Genomic DNA, 14316 nt, shown 5'->3' with positions numbered 1-14316 from the left:
GACCCTGCAACTGGTCGTATAATAAGTAGGATTATAACAATGAGCAAAACACTTTTAGACTTTAGGATTTATAGAGTAACAATAAAGATTACCGTGCGGAGGAAGTGTGAAAAATTCGAGCAAAATTGAACTGTGCAATGATTGTTTGTGTGACGTTTTACAGTTATTTTTCATTTAGTTTTTTCTTTTTTCTTCTTTTTCATTTTGTTTTTGTTTTTTTTTTTTTTTTTTTTTTCTTCATCTTTCAACAATGACAATTCGTGAAATGCGTTTACGTATCATTGGAAATTTAACGCCAAGTGACGAATCGCTTTGTCGCGTGAGTCAGAAAAGTAAATGTCAAAAGAGAAACGAAAATACAAATTTCGACGATATTTTGAATCGGCCAACATTGTACCACCGGTTCATAGCTTTATTTCACAAAGCGAACGTACTTTTTTGACTTTTCAGACGTCATAGATTCAATTTAAAATAAACCGATTTTTTGCTTCTCGAGTGAGTAATTTTTCATCAACTCGACAGATCAAACTTATACAGTCGTATGTGTAATTATAGTACCAGTGGAATTGCAACGTCTGCGTACAGTTTTACATAGAATATTGAATAGATACTATCATTTTATGTATTCATATATACATACATATATACCTAGATAGACATTTTATGCATATATGTATATTTATACATATATGTGTACATTTTTCATTCCTTTCTAAAATTTAAATAATTATTATCATGCCGCGATAGCTATAGCTTATTTTAGAACAACGATCTAGTTTGTGAACACTCATTCCTCGGAGATATTATAACTTTTTTAACTTTTATATATATATATATATATATATATATATATGTATAAGTATATCATATATATTATTTAGATTTATACCTTTTGACTCTATATTATATATATAAATTATATTCCTTGATAAAAACTGTATTATTATTGTTGTTGTTGTTATGATTATTATTACAATATTTATCATTATTATTGTAGATGCGATTAATAATTATAATTGTGGTTGTTGTTGTTGTTGTTGTTGTTGTTGTTATTATTATTATTATTATTATTACTTATTTATTTATCTATATTCGTCATTATTATGTACGGTTTAAATAGTTACGGTCTCGTAGTAATATATATTTATCATGTAATATATATTACATACATACATACATACATACATATATATATATATATATATATGTAATATTAATAATAATTATATTATACCTTGGCACAGCATATGAAAAATAACTATTGTATGAATTATTATTATTATTATTATTATTATTATTTTTCTCACCTTTCTCTGTTAATCTTCTTTTTTTTTCCTTCTTTTCTCTTTAGCATAGGCAAAATTGTATTTTATTGAAACTTTTTGAGCACAGTTATTATTATTATTATTATTATTATTATTATTGTTGTTGTTACTATTAATGTCTCTCCCTCTATGTTACACAATACTCTTCGCTCTCTTTTTATCCTCATCATTTACCTATAGTATATACGTACAATGTAATGTAATAATTATGTATTGTACGTTATTTGAAAACCGCTGTTGAAAATTAAACTTTACTTTATATTTACGTCCGACTCGTCGCCTAACACGTTGTTTAATATAACTATAACTTGACGGGAGTCTTTTTCTATTTGTTATAATATTATATACGTACATGAATATTTTATATATATATATATATATATATATATATACCATTATACCTATGTGTTATACACGTATGTATGAACCAACTATAATGTCAGACAAATTACCAAATCTTTTTATCATTTGTCCTAGCGTAAAAACCTTCCGTGTACCTCTAAGCTTATATTATACCTATACGTACTATATTATATATTTCTCCTTTTTTTTAAACTTCTTTTCGGTCTTTATTCAGTTTATTTCTCAAGGCAGTCGACCCAGTTTCGCCTTTTCTCCCATTGTCAATCATTGTTATTATTATGATTACTATTATTATTATCATCATTATTATTATTGTTAACTTTATCCCTTCTCTTTTGTCAGCTACGCTTTTATCCCGCACACCGTTCGTAAAGAAACACAATTTTTCATCTCCTCCGACTTTACACCTTAAACCTACACCCTGATTATCTCATACAAACACTGCGTTATTGTTAAACATTATTTTTAATTTTAATCTTTTTTACCGTTTTTGTCTTTCCCCTACTTATTTTTATCAATCCTACACAGCGAAAAACTGACACTGCACTGCACATGACGTGTATTATCGTCCATCTGCGATTATTATACAGGGCTGATAAAAATCAGGTGAACAAACCGTAACGTAGGTACGCAGATATTGTGACTGTATCGTTATTTCGCCGGGTTACAGACGAGAGACGGAATTTTATTTCAGCCCAAAGTCATCGGGGTTGAGCAGCTTGATTAACATCCGCATGTGTACTCAAACGGATCAAGTAAACCGAATTACTTAGGGTCCGGAGAATATCTTCGTCACATTTTTGGTTTCGAGTTTACAGCTGGTGGTCTACGGCTTTAATGTCACAACATATCCTGTTATTCGTTTCAATAATTCCGAGCCCCTTTACGGTCTAATTAAAATACTGCGAAAAAATAATTCGAAATCGTCGACGATGACTGATGCATTTCTATGGATTACAGATTTCTTTTTAAACCGTCAACGAGTCTTCGATGCTCTCTTGAAATTTTTCCGCTGTCCAGTGTCGTATGGCGCGGAAGACAAGGATCGTCCAAGAGTCGATAGAGATGAAGGGGGTGAAAAATCATCCTCTGCAAAGTGGAATCGAAAGGGAAAAGGCTGAAGGCTGTCGACCGGGTAAAAGCCACTTATACCTATATCGAGCTCTCGATATGAGTAGAATTTATCGATTCTCGGATAGTCGGTGAGACGGGAAAGAAATTCGGTTGTTCCTTACGGCGAAGATCCTTCTTTTATTTACCGGGCGCCGCTCGAGTTTCATGTTACACTCGTTTCACCCTCTCTTGTCGTCGAACTCGTCACGTTTCCGCGTTCCGGGGGATCCCCTTCGCTTGAGTTTTGTATCCTATTTCCTTGTTCGCTTTTCCTTTTTCACATTCATGAAAATATTACCGCGAGGTTCAGCAGATTTTTTCGGGACGGTTGATCCGTTACATTCGGACAAATTTCTCACCGTTGTACAATATTTAACGTAATCATTGCCGCTCACATCCGCGTCCGCAGCTACATGACTATGATGATTGCCTCGCGACAGACCCGATTTTCGATTTATTAATTTACAGCTCCGTCTTATAGAGTCACGTGGCCGGCGCCATTGATGTTGGTGGTGTGGCCGAACGCCATAACGAATTCGCTGATTCTGTGATCGTTGTTATCTGCACATGTATAATAGTGATATTCGATTAAAGATCGTCGGCAGTGTTGCACGATTGAAATTTCGAAAATCTCACACCGTCGCAATAAGGACAAATCAGGCAGTTCTGAGACCATTTTTTATCAGTACGGAATCTCTGACTTCTTTTTTCAATTTTTGTCAAACCTTTGGATAGGAAAATATTACCAGAATATGCACTTTGAACTAACTTCTCTAACGACTGTCCCGTATTTTCTGAAAAAATGTTTTCCCAATAAAAGAAAAGCAAACAAAAAAAAAATAAAATAAAAAAATAAATACACATTCGTATAAAATAACCTGTATTTTCAAGCAGATTACAGATTTTTTAGAGCATTGAGTGCTCTACGCGGTAAAAAATATGATCTAAAATAACATGGGCGGAACAGCGTAATAAATAGTTTCTATTGTTCAGGCAGTGTATTTCTCTCAATATTCCGTGGAAACTCTGTAGTTTTGAAATTCAAATATTTCACCATTGATTTTTCTGTCTCATAACACATTACACGTGAAAGAAATTGTCTATTCATTTCGAGCCCGTTGAAATAGACATGTCCAGATGTAGAGATGAATTGATGCAAAGTATACGAGCAGACAGTAATTTTTTTCCATAATCGACGGTCTGCATATTTCAATTCTCAATATTTGAATCGCGTCACTTTTTTCAGTATTTCAACGTTTGAGGATAAATCGGTTTGTATAAAAAGTTAAGAAAAATAGAAAAGGAAAAAACTGTTTCAAATATTTTGTAATTTTATACATGGGACAATGATAGTGAATACGAATGAAAAAAACATTCTTACCATGTGATAGAATTGAATCTGAGTAAATTTAAATTATACAAGCTAAAACATCAAGAAATTGTGAGAAGGTTTTTAACATTATTTAATGTTCGACTTAATTAAATTCTGGTGTTTTTGATTCGATTTTTACGTTTTTGGACTCATTTCACATGCTAACGAGATTTAAACAATTTAGCCGAAAAACATTTCACAAAATATTTACTCCGACAAACATATTATAACCCAACTCGAAGCTGACCGTTTTTAATATTTTATCAAGCCGCTTCTTGGAAAACAGAAATTCTCTTAACAGCCTTGAAATCGGAATAAAATAGAAAAAAATATAAATAAATAAACAAAGAAAAGACACCGGAGTTTCACAATTCCGTACATTCCGATTACAGAAAATCTTTTCTCGAACGGTTTTATATCTTAGCAATTGCGTTCTTCGAATTGCCTTGGATTCATCTCTGTTACAGAGTAGAGTTTCAGTCTCATACCGTATTCACCATAATAATTAGTTCGACTAAAATGACCGGAGATTTTTCTAACGGTTTCGTCCTCTTCTCCCAATTTTCGATCTAGATCGATTCGTCCTTAAAAAAATATGATTGAAATTTAAGGATGGGCGACACTTTCCGATTAATCAAAAACACCGACGTTATCTTCCAATTAATCGATTATTTTGATATGCCGACATTTTTACTACTCGATTAATCGATGATCGATTCTTTTTTCTCAACGTCGGATATGTAACAATTTTTTTTTTTTTTCTGTTTCCGATGATTCACTAATGGGGGAAAAAAAAAATGAATCTACAGAATGATCAGAAACCTTTTCTCGCAAGTATGTAAAATTTGTCGTTTTTCTGGCCGACTTTTGTTTTTTTTGAACATCATCGATTCGTGCGATTGACTTTTTTATTTTCTCAACGTTCGCCCGTCCCTAATTGAAACTCTACGGGGTTTCGATCCGCGCGGACAAAGCCTGACCGCGTTTTCGGGTTACCTCGAGGATGGGCGCGTACCTTGTTCTCACGACCGATAAGAGGAGTTTCCGCCGTGGTCTCGTCGACGCCCCTGGTCAGATAGGGATGAGGTGGCGGAATGTAAACAGACTTCCCGGTCGCAACCTGTGCGTAAATCGTCGGATCCTGGGGCTGCTGGCGACGCGTCAATGTGGACATAGGCAGAAGCTGAGGACGCTGAACACCCGCGACAGGAACCGGCTGGTAGCAATTTGGGGGAACCCGTCTGCCGCCCCTCTGGAGCGACAACTCGGCGTAGGTGAGCTCGATACTCTGCGGCATCAAGGGCGTCGAAGCGTTCGTTAGGCATTTTTTAACATCTTTCTGCCGCACCCGAGCTGGGGATGCGCCGGTAATATCACGGTAACAACTTACGTTGTTCCCATTCGGGCCGAAGGACGACTGATCCTGAAGCTGGCGAGACTGCGGCAGGATAAAACGGGGCGACGCGCCCTTGCAGAGCTCGGCGTACGAGTTTTCTGACCGGAAACAGAGGTAACGAGGGTTTAAAACAAGGTTCGTGCGTTTCGAGAGAAACAACGATATAAATTGTCGATAAGAATATCATTTGGACTCATAGAGAGGATTATTTTTTCCTTTTTTTTTTTTTTTTCTCTCTCTCTCTCTTCCTGCATCTCAATGATTTGTACAACCTGACGAAAAAAGCGGAGTATCTATTTGCTATCTAGCGTATCTACTAGTAAAAAAAAAAAAAAAAAAAATGTGTCGTAGATTTTACATCTCTTTTGTGGCGAACGTGCGGACAGCACTTCTCCTGGAGTCAAATCTACATCGATTTTGTGTAAATCTACCTGAGCGTATCGTTAACTCTTGCTATTGGTTTCGAAACTCTTACTATCGGATTTTTAAATCTTGCCACAACTGATGCAGATTCAACTCGAAAATAGTGCTGTCCATATATTCACCACAGGGGATGTAGAGTATACAATATTTTACTTTCCATGACGGGAAGCGTATTATTGATCGAATAAGTGCACGGATATCACTGGCAGAAAAATTGAACCAAGCGTAATGTCCATTTCATGTTTAACTTACTTTTTACATTTCTGTTAATAAATATGATACAAATTATTGTAATTTTGACGTTTAAATTGTCATATCATCGTATTAATTTGTACTTTGTAATTTTTTTTTTTTCACTTCGTAGTACATTAAAAATTGGTTAAATCGAGCCAGAAAAAAAATTTAGTGGAACTGCTAGAACATTTTTTTTTCAAACCGTGTATCAATCCGCACGTAAAAATTGAAAACGTGTATAAATTTCCGGAGGATGTGTACGTGTGTACGTACATATACTTTATAGACACAGAGGCATGGAACAGGGTAATATTTTTCTGTCACACCGCATAACCGGCAGGTACCTTACACACGCAAACATAGACCGGAAACGTATACGCGTCCATCCATAGATCAGCGACCTCGTAGATTTTTCACCCCGCGTTACGGTATCGGGGTGCAAATATACACATACAAGGAGGGTAAACCGCTTTCAACGAGCATTATATTCCAAGTACCAATTTGCAATTAATTAGCCTTTATCTGTAAGAGCGTTTGCGCATAATACTGCCAGGTATAGGTATAGGACTGCGGGCGGCGACCCTCCCCATGGATATACGGGGTCGGTGCCTCCATGGTATATCATCGTTAGGGTCCTAAGCCGCGATACTCTCTGAAATTAAATCGATTCCTCGGATCCGAGGCGCGGAATTCCGCAATGACTCGAATCGGAGTAAAACGGTAGACAAATCCCAACTCTCGTAGGTCCGACTTACCGTTGGCGTGGGGTATGATGTCGGGGTTCTTCTCGAAGCTCTCTATGCTGTCCGCGTTGGCCGGCAGGCTCGACGTCTTCTCGTTCGGGGCGGCAAGGTTCGCCATCCCTCCGTCGTCGTGCGAGTCCTTGTCGTCCTGGGGGCGGGGCCGGTACCGCAAACGGACGGCAAGGACTATCACGAAGATGACCAGGAGCAGACCGGCAGCTGCGCCAACGACGGCACCCAGCAGCGGACCCGAGAGAGACAGCATCACGGGCGTCAGAGCTGTCGACGTAAACTTTCGCTTTAATATTCCACCCCGGGACTCCCGGCAATCCCTTGCCCACTTAACAAACAATCCGAGTACACCGGTGCTCTCTATTTCGACCCCCGCTGCGGAGGAGGATCGTTATATGTATGATGTAATGGGAACGAGACGCTCAATCTTATCGCGGAACGGATCTCCCCGGCTTTTATCAAGCCCAGGTATTGCGGTATTATTCCAGTCGGCCAAGGATTATGCTTCGTGGTTTGCGCGAGTCGAGATGAGATATGCGGGATGTTGGATCAACGAGTTCGAGTTGGCCGAATTTCTTCCGGTGTACCGTCACAGCTCTCGTCCAGCGAAATTTTTCGTTCTTTCATGCTGTTTTCCGGTTTCTCGACAAAGTGACGCGATTTTTTGTTAATTAATTGATAATTCTAAATGACGGTTCGTTGAACACCCGAAACGTTGACGTAACCGGCAGGTTTCAGGCTGAGGGAGTTGAGATTAAGCGATATTTACTCCACATTCGATTTTGAACTATAATCGAAAGGAATCTACTATACCAGAAGCTTTAAAGTAATAGTTTGATTTTATTCCTTGGTACGAATACTTCGTCGGTAACTCCCAGAACATTTTTTCGTAACTTGTACTCAAATTGTACGAGAATTCTGAGAATAAAAATTAATTATCCTCGAAATCGGAGGGTTGATTGAATTTTCACAACTTCCCAAAAGCTAGACTCGGAATTCGCAGCGTGTAAATTACCACCTCGACAAGTGTACTTTCGGCCCGCGAGTATAAACGCGCACTCAATCGATCGTCACTAGCAAGTGTAATTGAATGGGTATTGTTTGATTTGGTGTGAAAGGAACAAGTAAAAAGTAAAAAATCCAACAAAAATAGCTGAACGTGGATAAATATCAACTAAAAACGATCGAACTTACGAAGGGCTTGCAACAGAGTTAATTTGCGCCCGAGGCTACAGGGTGCCGTCTATACACAGTCCGGATTGTGTAAGCTTGCTAAAACACTTTGACGCGACGTCGTGGAGAGTCTCGAAGCAATTAGCTAATTGTGACGTTGGACGTTTCATAATTACGAAGCCTCGTAGCGATCCTCGCGTTTATACATATATATGAACCAATCGCTGATAACTAGCCGAGTAATTAACTCGGTAATTGAAAAGAGTCGGTGCTGAGCTGGGTCGGCTGGCTTCAACCCTTTCAGTCGGGCATTTTTCAACTTCAACTGAATTTCGATACTCGGGGATTTTTGGAGCGGCTGATCACGAATCTGAAGTCAGAGTTTGATGATTTATAAATTAAAAATCGCGGATCCAATATGGCGGATGTAAAATCGAAAAAACTATCAAAATTCGATGATTCTCGCTGAAACTCGTTACTCGGAAGTTTTCGGGGCTGCACGAAGTAACAGGGATGGTTCGAATTTGTAAGTAAACTGCGATAAGGCTAGGACATGGAAATTTTTGAGGTAGAACGCCGAGCATCCCACTGTGACTGAAAGGGTTAAAACCCGCGTCCTCTTCACGCTGCAGGCTTCAGCGATCTCCGGGACATTGCACCTGCGTGCATGCCGCTTTTGATGCATAATATGCTTATGCAAGTATATGGGTAGACGTATGCACGTAAAATACGTTGGTACAGCGGAAACTCGTCGCTCTTCAAAGTTGAGTCGTCGAATTATCCAAGCATTGTTCTCACAGAGGTTTCTTTGACCCGGCCTACGTCTATGCTGGTCATTGTCAAAGGAACAATGCCCACCCTTGTTCCTTACTACCGAATCAGCGTGAGTCGAGGTACTGTCCTATGGTGGGAAGACGAAATCCTCCGCACGGGAACCTTTTAGGTGAGCTAGACTCAAGCAGCCTCGCTACACACCGAGTGCAAGGAAGCTTCCCGAAGCTGGAAGCTCTAACGAACCACGAAACTAACGATGCTCGTTTTGGGTTTTTATCTGGTATCATATATGAAATTGGCAAGAGGGTGCGGACTGCGATGCTGGAATACGAACGCGTGGAATTTGGCCGCGACGAAAATTGAGATGCTTGCGGCTTGCGTGATCGCAAATTAGATACGATTGCCGCTGATAAGGACGAGCTGTGGTTAACCCTTACACTGCACACCGAGGTCAAAAGGACTCCACGGCATCTTCACCGTAAATTCCATATGAAAAGCATCAAGAGTAGTCTGATTTGATCAAAGATAAATAATGAATCATCGTGAAAATCGTTAATTCATTCTTTGTCCAAAAATTCAACCTCACTCGCGCAAATAAATACTTTTCTTTCATCGCACGGTATCTTAAAATTTTTTTCACCTCAAAATATGAAAAATTCTACTCTGTGAATGATCTATTTTCCGGTATTTTGTTGGTTTAGGAATTTTTTTTACCACATTCAACATTTATTCATTTTTATATTTGCAGAAGGCGTGCAGTGTTAGGTCACTCAAAAATTTGTAAAAGTGTTGCATTAATCGTGAAAGATTGACGATGAGATGATTTTGGTTCTTGCAGGCGTGTTCAAAATTCAAGACTCAACAATCTTTCGGATACAACTCGGCTGTAACACAGTGTAAAGAGACGTGCAAACTCAGGGTGCTGCTGCATAATACATTTTCATCTTTTATGCAGCGACAACTTTTCGCGGGTGGTAAAAGTCAAAAAGTAAAAAATTTAGTTTACTTTACATTTTTTTGGAGTATATATTTTTAGCCTTACACATATACCGAAGTCATGAATACACGGGTGCTTCGCTTGCATACTTTTTTGTTTTAGTCAACACTGAATTTTTGTTCCACATTATATTGAAAACTGTCATATTTGACAACGATCGTACGATCAGTTTTTATGAGTATTTTGAGGCTTCGCTGTCCGAGAATAAAATGCGATGCAATGAAATTCCTTCAATTTGTTTGAAAAGTTCTCGTGATGACAGAGATTTTTCAATATCTAATCTCACTCGTCAAACTTGTTTTTTTGTCAGCTTTCTAATTGTCCGTCGCAACGACGGCGTGAAATCGTAAAGCGCGATTGTTCGAGATTATCAAAAAGCACGTGACGAATGTGAACACATGTCAGGTATATTATATAATTTTTACTCATATCATTACATCTATAGAAGTTGAGGGGACCCAATGTACCAGTCAATTACCGTTACAAACGAGGACCAAAACTCTGATTCAGCCACGTTGCGATTATTCGTTGAAAAGCGCTGACAATTATTTATTATACAAGCTTAAACTCGATTCCTTGTTTATTTTACCGACTTGACTCAATGGTATAAAAAATTGCGATTTTCATTGAATAATTACATCACGTGTGACTGAATGGATCGAGAATTTTCCTACCTTGAGAAAATTGACTCGAGTACTGGTAGCTTCAATTTAAAACGTGTAACATCTACGTGTCAGTTGCATGCAGCTATAATGTTATACAAGTCTAAAAATTCCACTGAAAGGATGAATAAATCGTGTAGTTATAATAAAAAGCGAAGCGCATAGTGAGCAGGCATAAAAAATCCCCCTTAAATAATAGAGTAAGCAAAAGAAAGAGGGTATAAATTGTATATGTATACATATACGTGTACGGGTCGGGATGAAACATTCCCGATGCTTTCAACACATCGGTTCAAAATTGCAGTTCTACTTCCCTTGAATATGATTTACTAAATTTTGTGTTCGTCTTTTTCTTTCCTCCAACTTTAACTCCCATATTGAAATTGAAAGACCGCGAAGCTCGGACAAAAAAAAAAAAAAAACTTGGCAGCAGGTCGATGTGCGAAATGTCGATTTGCCGAATCCGCGACGATACATATTTTGAGGAGCGCGAGTAACGAAGGAGTTGTAGAATTTGTCGCGTGGGGTGCAGGGTGAATAAAGATAGATCACACAGAGGGTTGTAAAAATTGCTTGAATGCACAGAGAAGAAGCACGCGACGTTGCCAGGGCAGCTGCGTAGACTGGACTCGCGATATCGGTTGAAATCTCAGATCATGTCAATGAGGCGGGGTTCAAGTTCCGGATTAAAAAAGTTCCGAAATCGCCTAATTCCGTATTGTTTCGTGGCGAAACTTCAAGCAATGAAATCAAACGTTTGAGAAACAACAGAGGTTCCGAATGGTCCGAAATCCGAGTGGTCCTCAAAGTTCCGAAAATTCAAGTTTCTGTGGAGTAAAATTCTGAAAATCAAAACATACTCACACGGTGTATTTTACTCAACGAGTGGTTGTGAAAAATCAGAAAGACCAGAATTGCCGAAGTAAAAGTATCGAAAATCCAAAACAAAGAAAGATGAAATTGGTGAAATTCGAACGGCACTGAAAATCTTTGATCATTCGGAATTTCGGATTTTTTAATTTTCCTATTTCGGAACTTTGATCATCGGGTTTCGGACCATTCGGAACATTAACGTTTCGTTAAAGTTCGACTTCCTAACTTCAAAAGTTTCGCCGCGAAAGAATTCGGAATCCGTCGCTCGGGGAACATTTCGAATTCGGAATTTCAACCCCGCCCGACGTCAATGTGATCCCTACCTGGGTATCGCTGGTGCTCCAGGGTCTCGCCCTCCTGGACGAAGTGCTGGCTGTGGAGAACGGTTGCGTCGCTGGTCGCGTGGGCCGTCATGATCCTTAGGGAGAGGACGAGGCCCAATTGGCTTCGTTCCGCCGGGAGATCCGTCACCTCGAGGATGCTGGGGGTCAGACTAGTCGCCGATGCCAGGAGTCGTCGCGAACCGGCGTCGAAGACCTGGAGGACGTACGTCGCCGTGTTCGGGTCGAAGTACTCGCTCTCTGCGCAGCTCACCCTCACCATCGTTCGACTCTCTTCCCGGATCGTGCAGTTCTCCGGAGACGGGGGACGCGTCAGCCGTTCACCTGCTGGTACGGGGATAATCTGCCCTGAACGTTCATCGTCTATAGGATCCCACCGTTGTCGGTGCCGCGGTTTCTTTTCTTTTCTTTTTCTTTTTTTCTTTTCAAATTTTTACACTCTCCTTTCAGCCCGACTTTGCCGAGTAGATATCCGTCTGTTCCCTCGCCTCCGCACTTCGAGGCTTGCGCAAATTTTTCCACGCATTTTATATCGTTATCTATGTGTGCTGTCTTTTTTGTTTCATATTTCTTTTATTTTTATGCCTTGGCAACGAATTTTCCAGGGTCAAATTTTTTTTTTTGCTATTTTTCAGCGAAATATACGATTTATAGTATTGTCGTTGTGCGCAAAAAATTGATTCAGGATTTACGAGGCCAGATCAATTGCGTCAAAAGTTAGGAAAAGCGGGAGATGAAACGTTCGAAAAGATATCCGCCAATTTTATTTGCGCCAGTAATGGTGAACACGGATTAAACAAAGTCTCTATTGCCTTATAGAAACGACTCGTTGAGTAAATTCGAATAATAAAAACTATGAGCGCGTCAAAAATTAGTCTTTTAAAATTGAAACGTTTAAAATTATTAAACTCTACAAGTGTTTCTCATACGATTCTAATCTTTTTAGGCTTTGTCATTCGTGTTCACTTATCATTGGCGAAAAGAGAACTGTTCAAATTTTTTAAAACGTTCCTTTTTTTTTTGCTCCCTTTTCCTCTCCTATCTTTTAATTCCGACGGTAGTACTCATTAATCCTGAAGTGTTTACGGTAATCCTACGGTAAATTTTCCTTCAATTAAAAGCATAAATGTCGACAAAAAAATATAGCTAAGCATCGAAAAGTCCCGAGTAATTCCATACACTTCGTTTATTTTCTATTTCTATAACACAAAAAGCTCGTTGATATGACGTCAGTGATCCTCGTTCACGCATAACCGCTGCGCTGTGTGGTAAATTTTTAATTTTTTTTTTCTTCTCTACATCCGGTTTAAAATCCCGCATCACGTATCCGCGTAACATATACGTTTCGGGGTAATGGAGTCAGGCTCCGGGCAGCCAACTCGTCGGCACAGTTCCATGTACGTGAAAATGTTTACTTTGAATCGAATTTCAATACAGGTCTAATGATGTTTTTTTTCTCTCCTCTTTTTTTCTCTCCTCTCCACCCTGACGTTATAAAAGCACGCAAGGATCGTGCAACCTTTCAACATTTACATTACGCATTACCGATCCGCGATATCGGCTCCGAGAAGAGTGAGGAATATGAAGAAAAAAAAAAGGTGACGAAAATTTTGCTCGAATAAGATTCCCTGAATCTTCTCATAAAAAAATTCAGAACTCCCTGACGTTTTCCCACGAAACTTAGCTAATGTTGGCCAGCTTTTATGACCAAAAGCATCAGAAGTTCCGCACATTGAATTTATAAATTTGTATCTAAAAAACACATAGAATTGCTTCGATTCACACAAACAATTAGAAATTGAACAATGAAAATCTCCGAAAGTTAGCTGTTATTTAAAATTTACGAAGCATGGCTAAAGTTTGAAACCGATTTATAAGAAAAGTAAGTTTTTCCCTATCGTCCATCGTGATTCCCTGACTTTTCCCCGACTATTCCCGGTTTTCCCGATCTGTCACCACCATGTCGATGTACATCTGCAAGCGAAAATTTCGCGACACGTGACGAGGCCGGAATTGCGTTTGTAATACGAATAAGCCTAACCGCATGCCAAAGCTCCAAGGTACGGTAGGTGTACCTGGCACGTGATCAGATATCGCATGTTGTGCCGAAGCCCCGATGATGTATAACATAATATGAGAAAGTCCCGCTTTCACGGATGACCGACAAAAGGCCAACAAGTTATCGTGCAAGCTTCGCCTTGACCCCTGACCCCCGTTTCTCGCGGCGAATTTCAAACGCTTATTCGCTTATTTGCACCACCGTTTCCCGCTCGTTTATCGATTTCCGTCCGCATATCGTTGCATACGCAGGTCCGTGAATTTTCGGTGCGCGTGCGTGTGTGTGTGTGGATTTTAGTTCGTATTCCATCCCGGTCGAATTCTTTATATTCCGCACCCCCTGCGGATAAAATGTGATACAGCTTATATTGCGTTATGCCTTCATCTCGGTCGACGCGAATCTTTCGAGGGGGACACAGAGGTCAACGAGCTCCATAGTTTTTGTCCTGTGCTTTAT

The 14316-nt window shown here is 39.3% G+C and overlaps 1 protein-coding gene across 10 annotated transcripts in view; it reads right to left on the bottom strand.

Moving 5' to 3' along the window:
* The window catches only part of LOC124174415 (nephrin-like), a 74513-nt gene that overhangs the window by 1416 nt on the left and 58781 nt on the right, over positions 1-14316 (bottom strand). For 3 of the 10 annotated variants that reach the window (XM_046553549.1, XM_046553556.1, XM_046553550.1), the window contains 3 exons: positions 11784-12128; positions 6982-7248; positions 5189-5667 (listed from right to left, as the gene is read on the bottom strand). In XM_046553549.1, the coding sequence (XP_046409505.1) occupies positions 5189-5667; positions 6982-7248; positions 11784-12128 (1091 nt within the window). Of the gene's footprint in view, positions 1-1283; positions 3363-5188; positions 5668-6981; positions 7249-11783; positions 12129-14316 lie in introns of those variants that run through there. The other 7 variants (XM_046553552.1, XM_046553557.1, XM_046553558.1 and 4 more) reach the window with 5 other exon arrangements.

The sequence above is a fragment of the Neodiprion fabricii genome, chromosome 1 (genome assembly GCF_021155785.1).
Source record: "Neodiprion fabricii isolate iyNeoFabr1 chromosome 1, iyNeoFabr1.1, whole genome shotgun sequence".
In the NCBI taxonomy this organism is placed as follows: domain Eukaryota; kingdom Metazoa; phylum Arthropoda; class Insecta; order Hymenoptera; family Diprionidae; genus Neodiprion; species Neodiprion fabricii.
The sequence above is the reverse complement of the archived record's forward strand: the minus strand, read 5'-3'. Positions and strand labels throughout refer to the sequence as shown.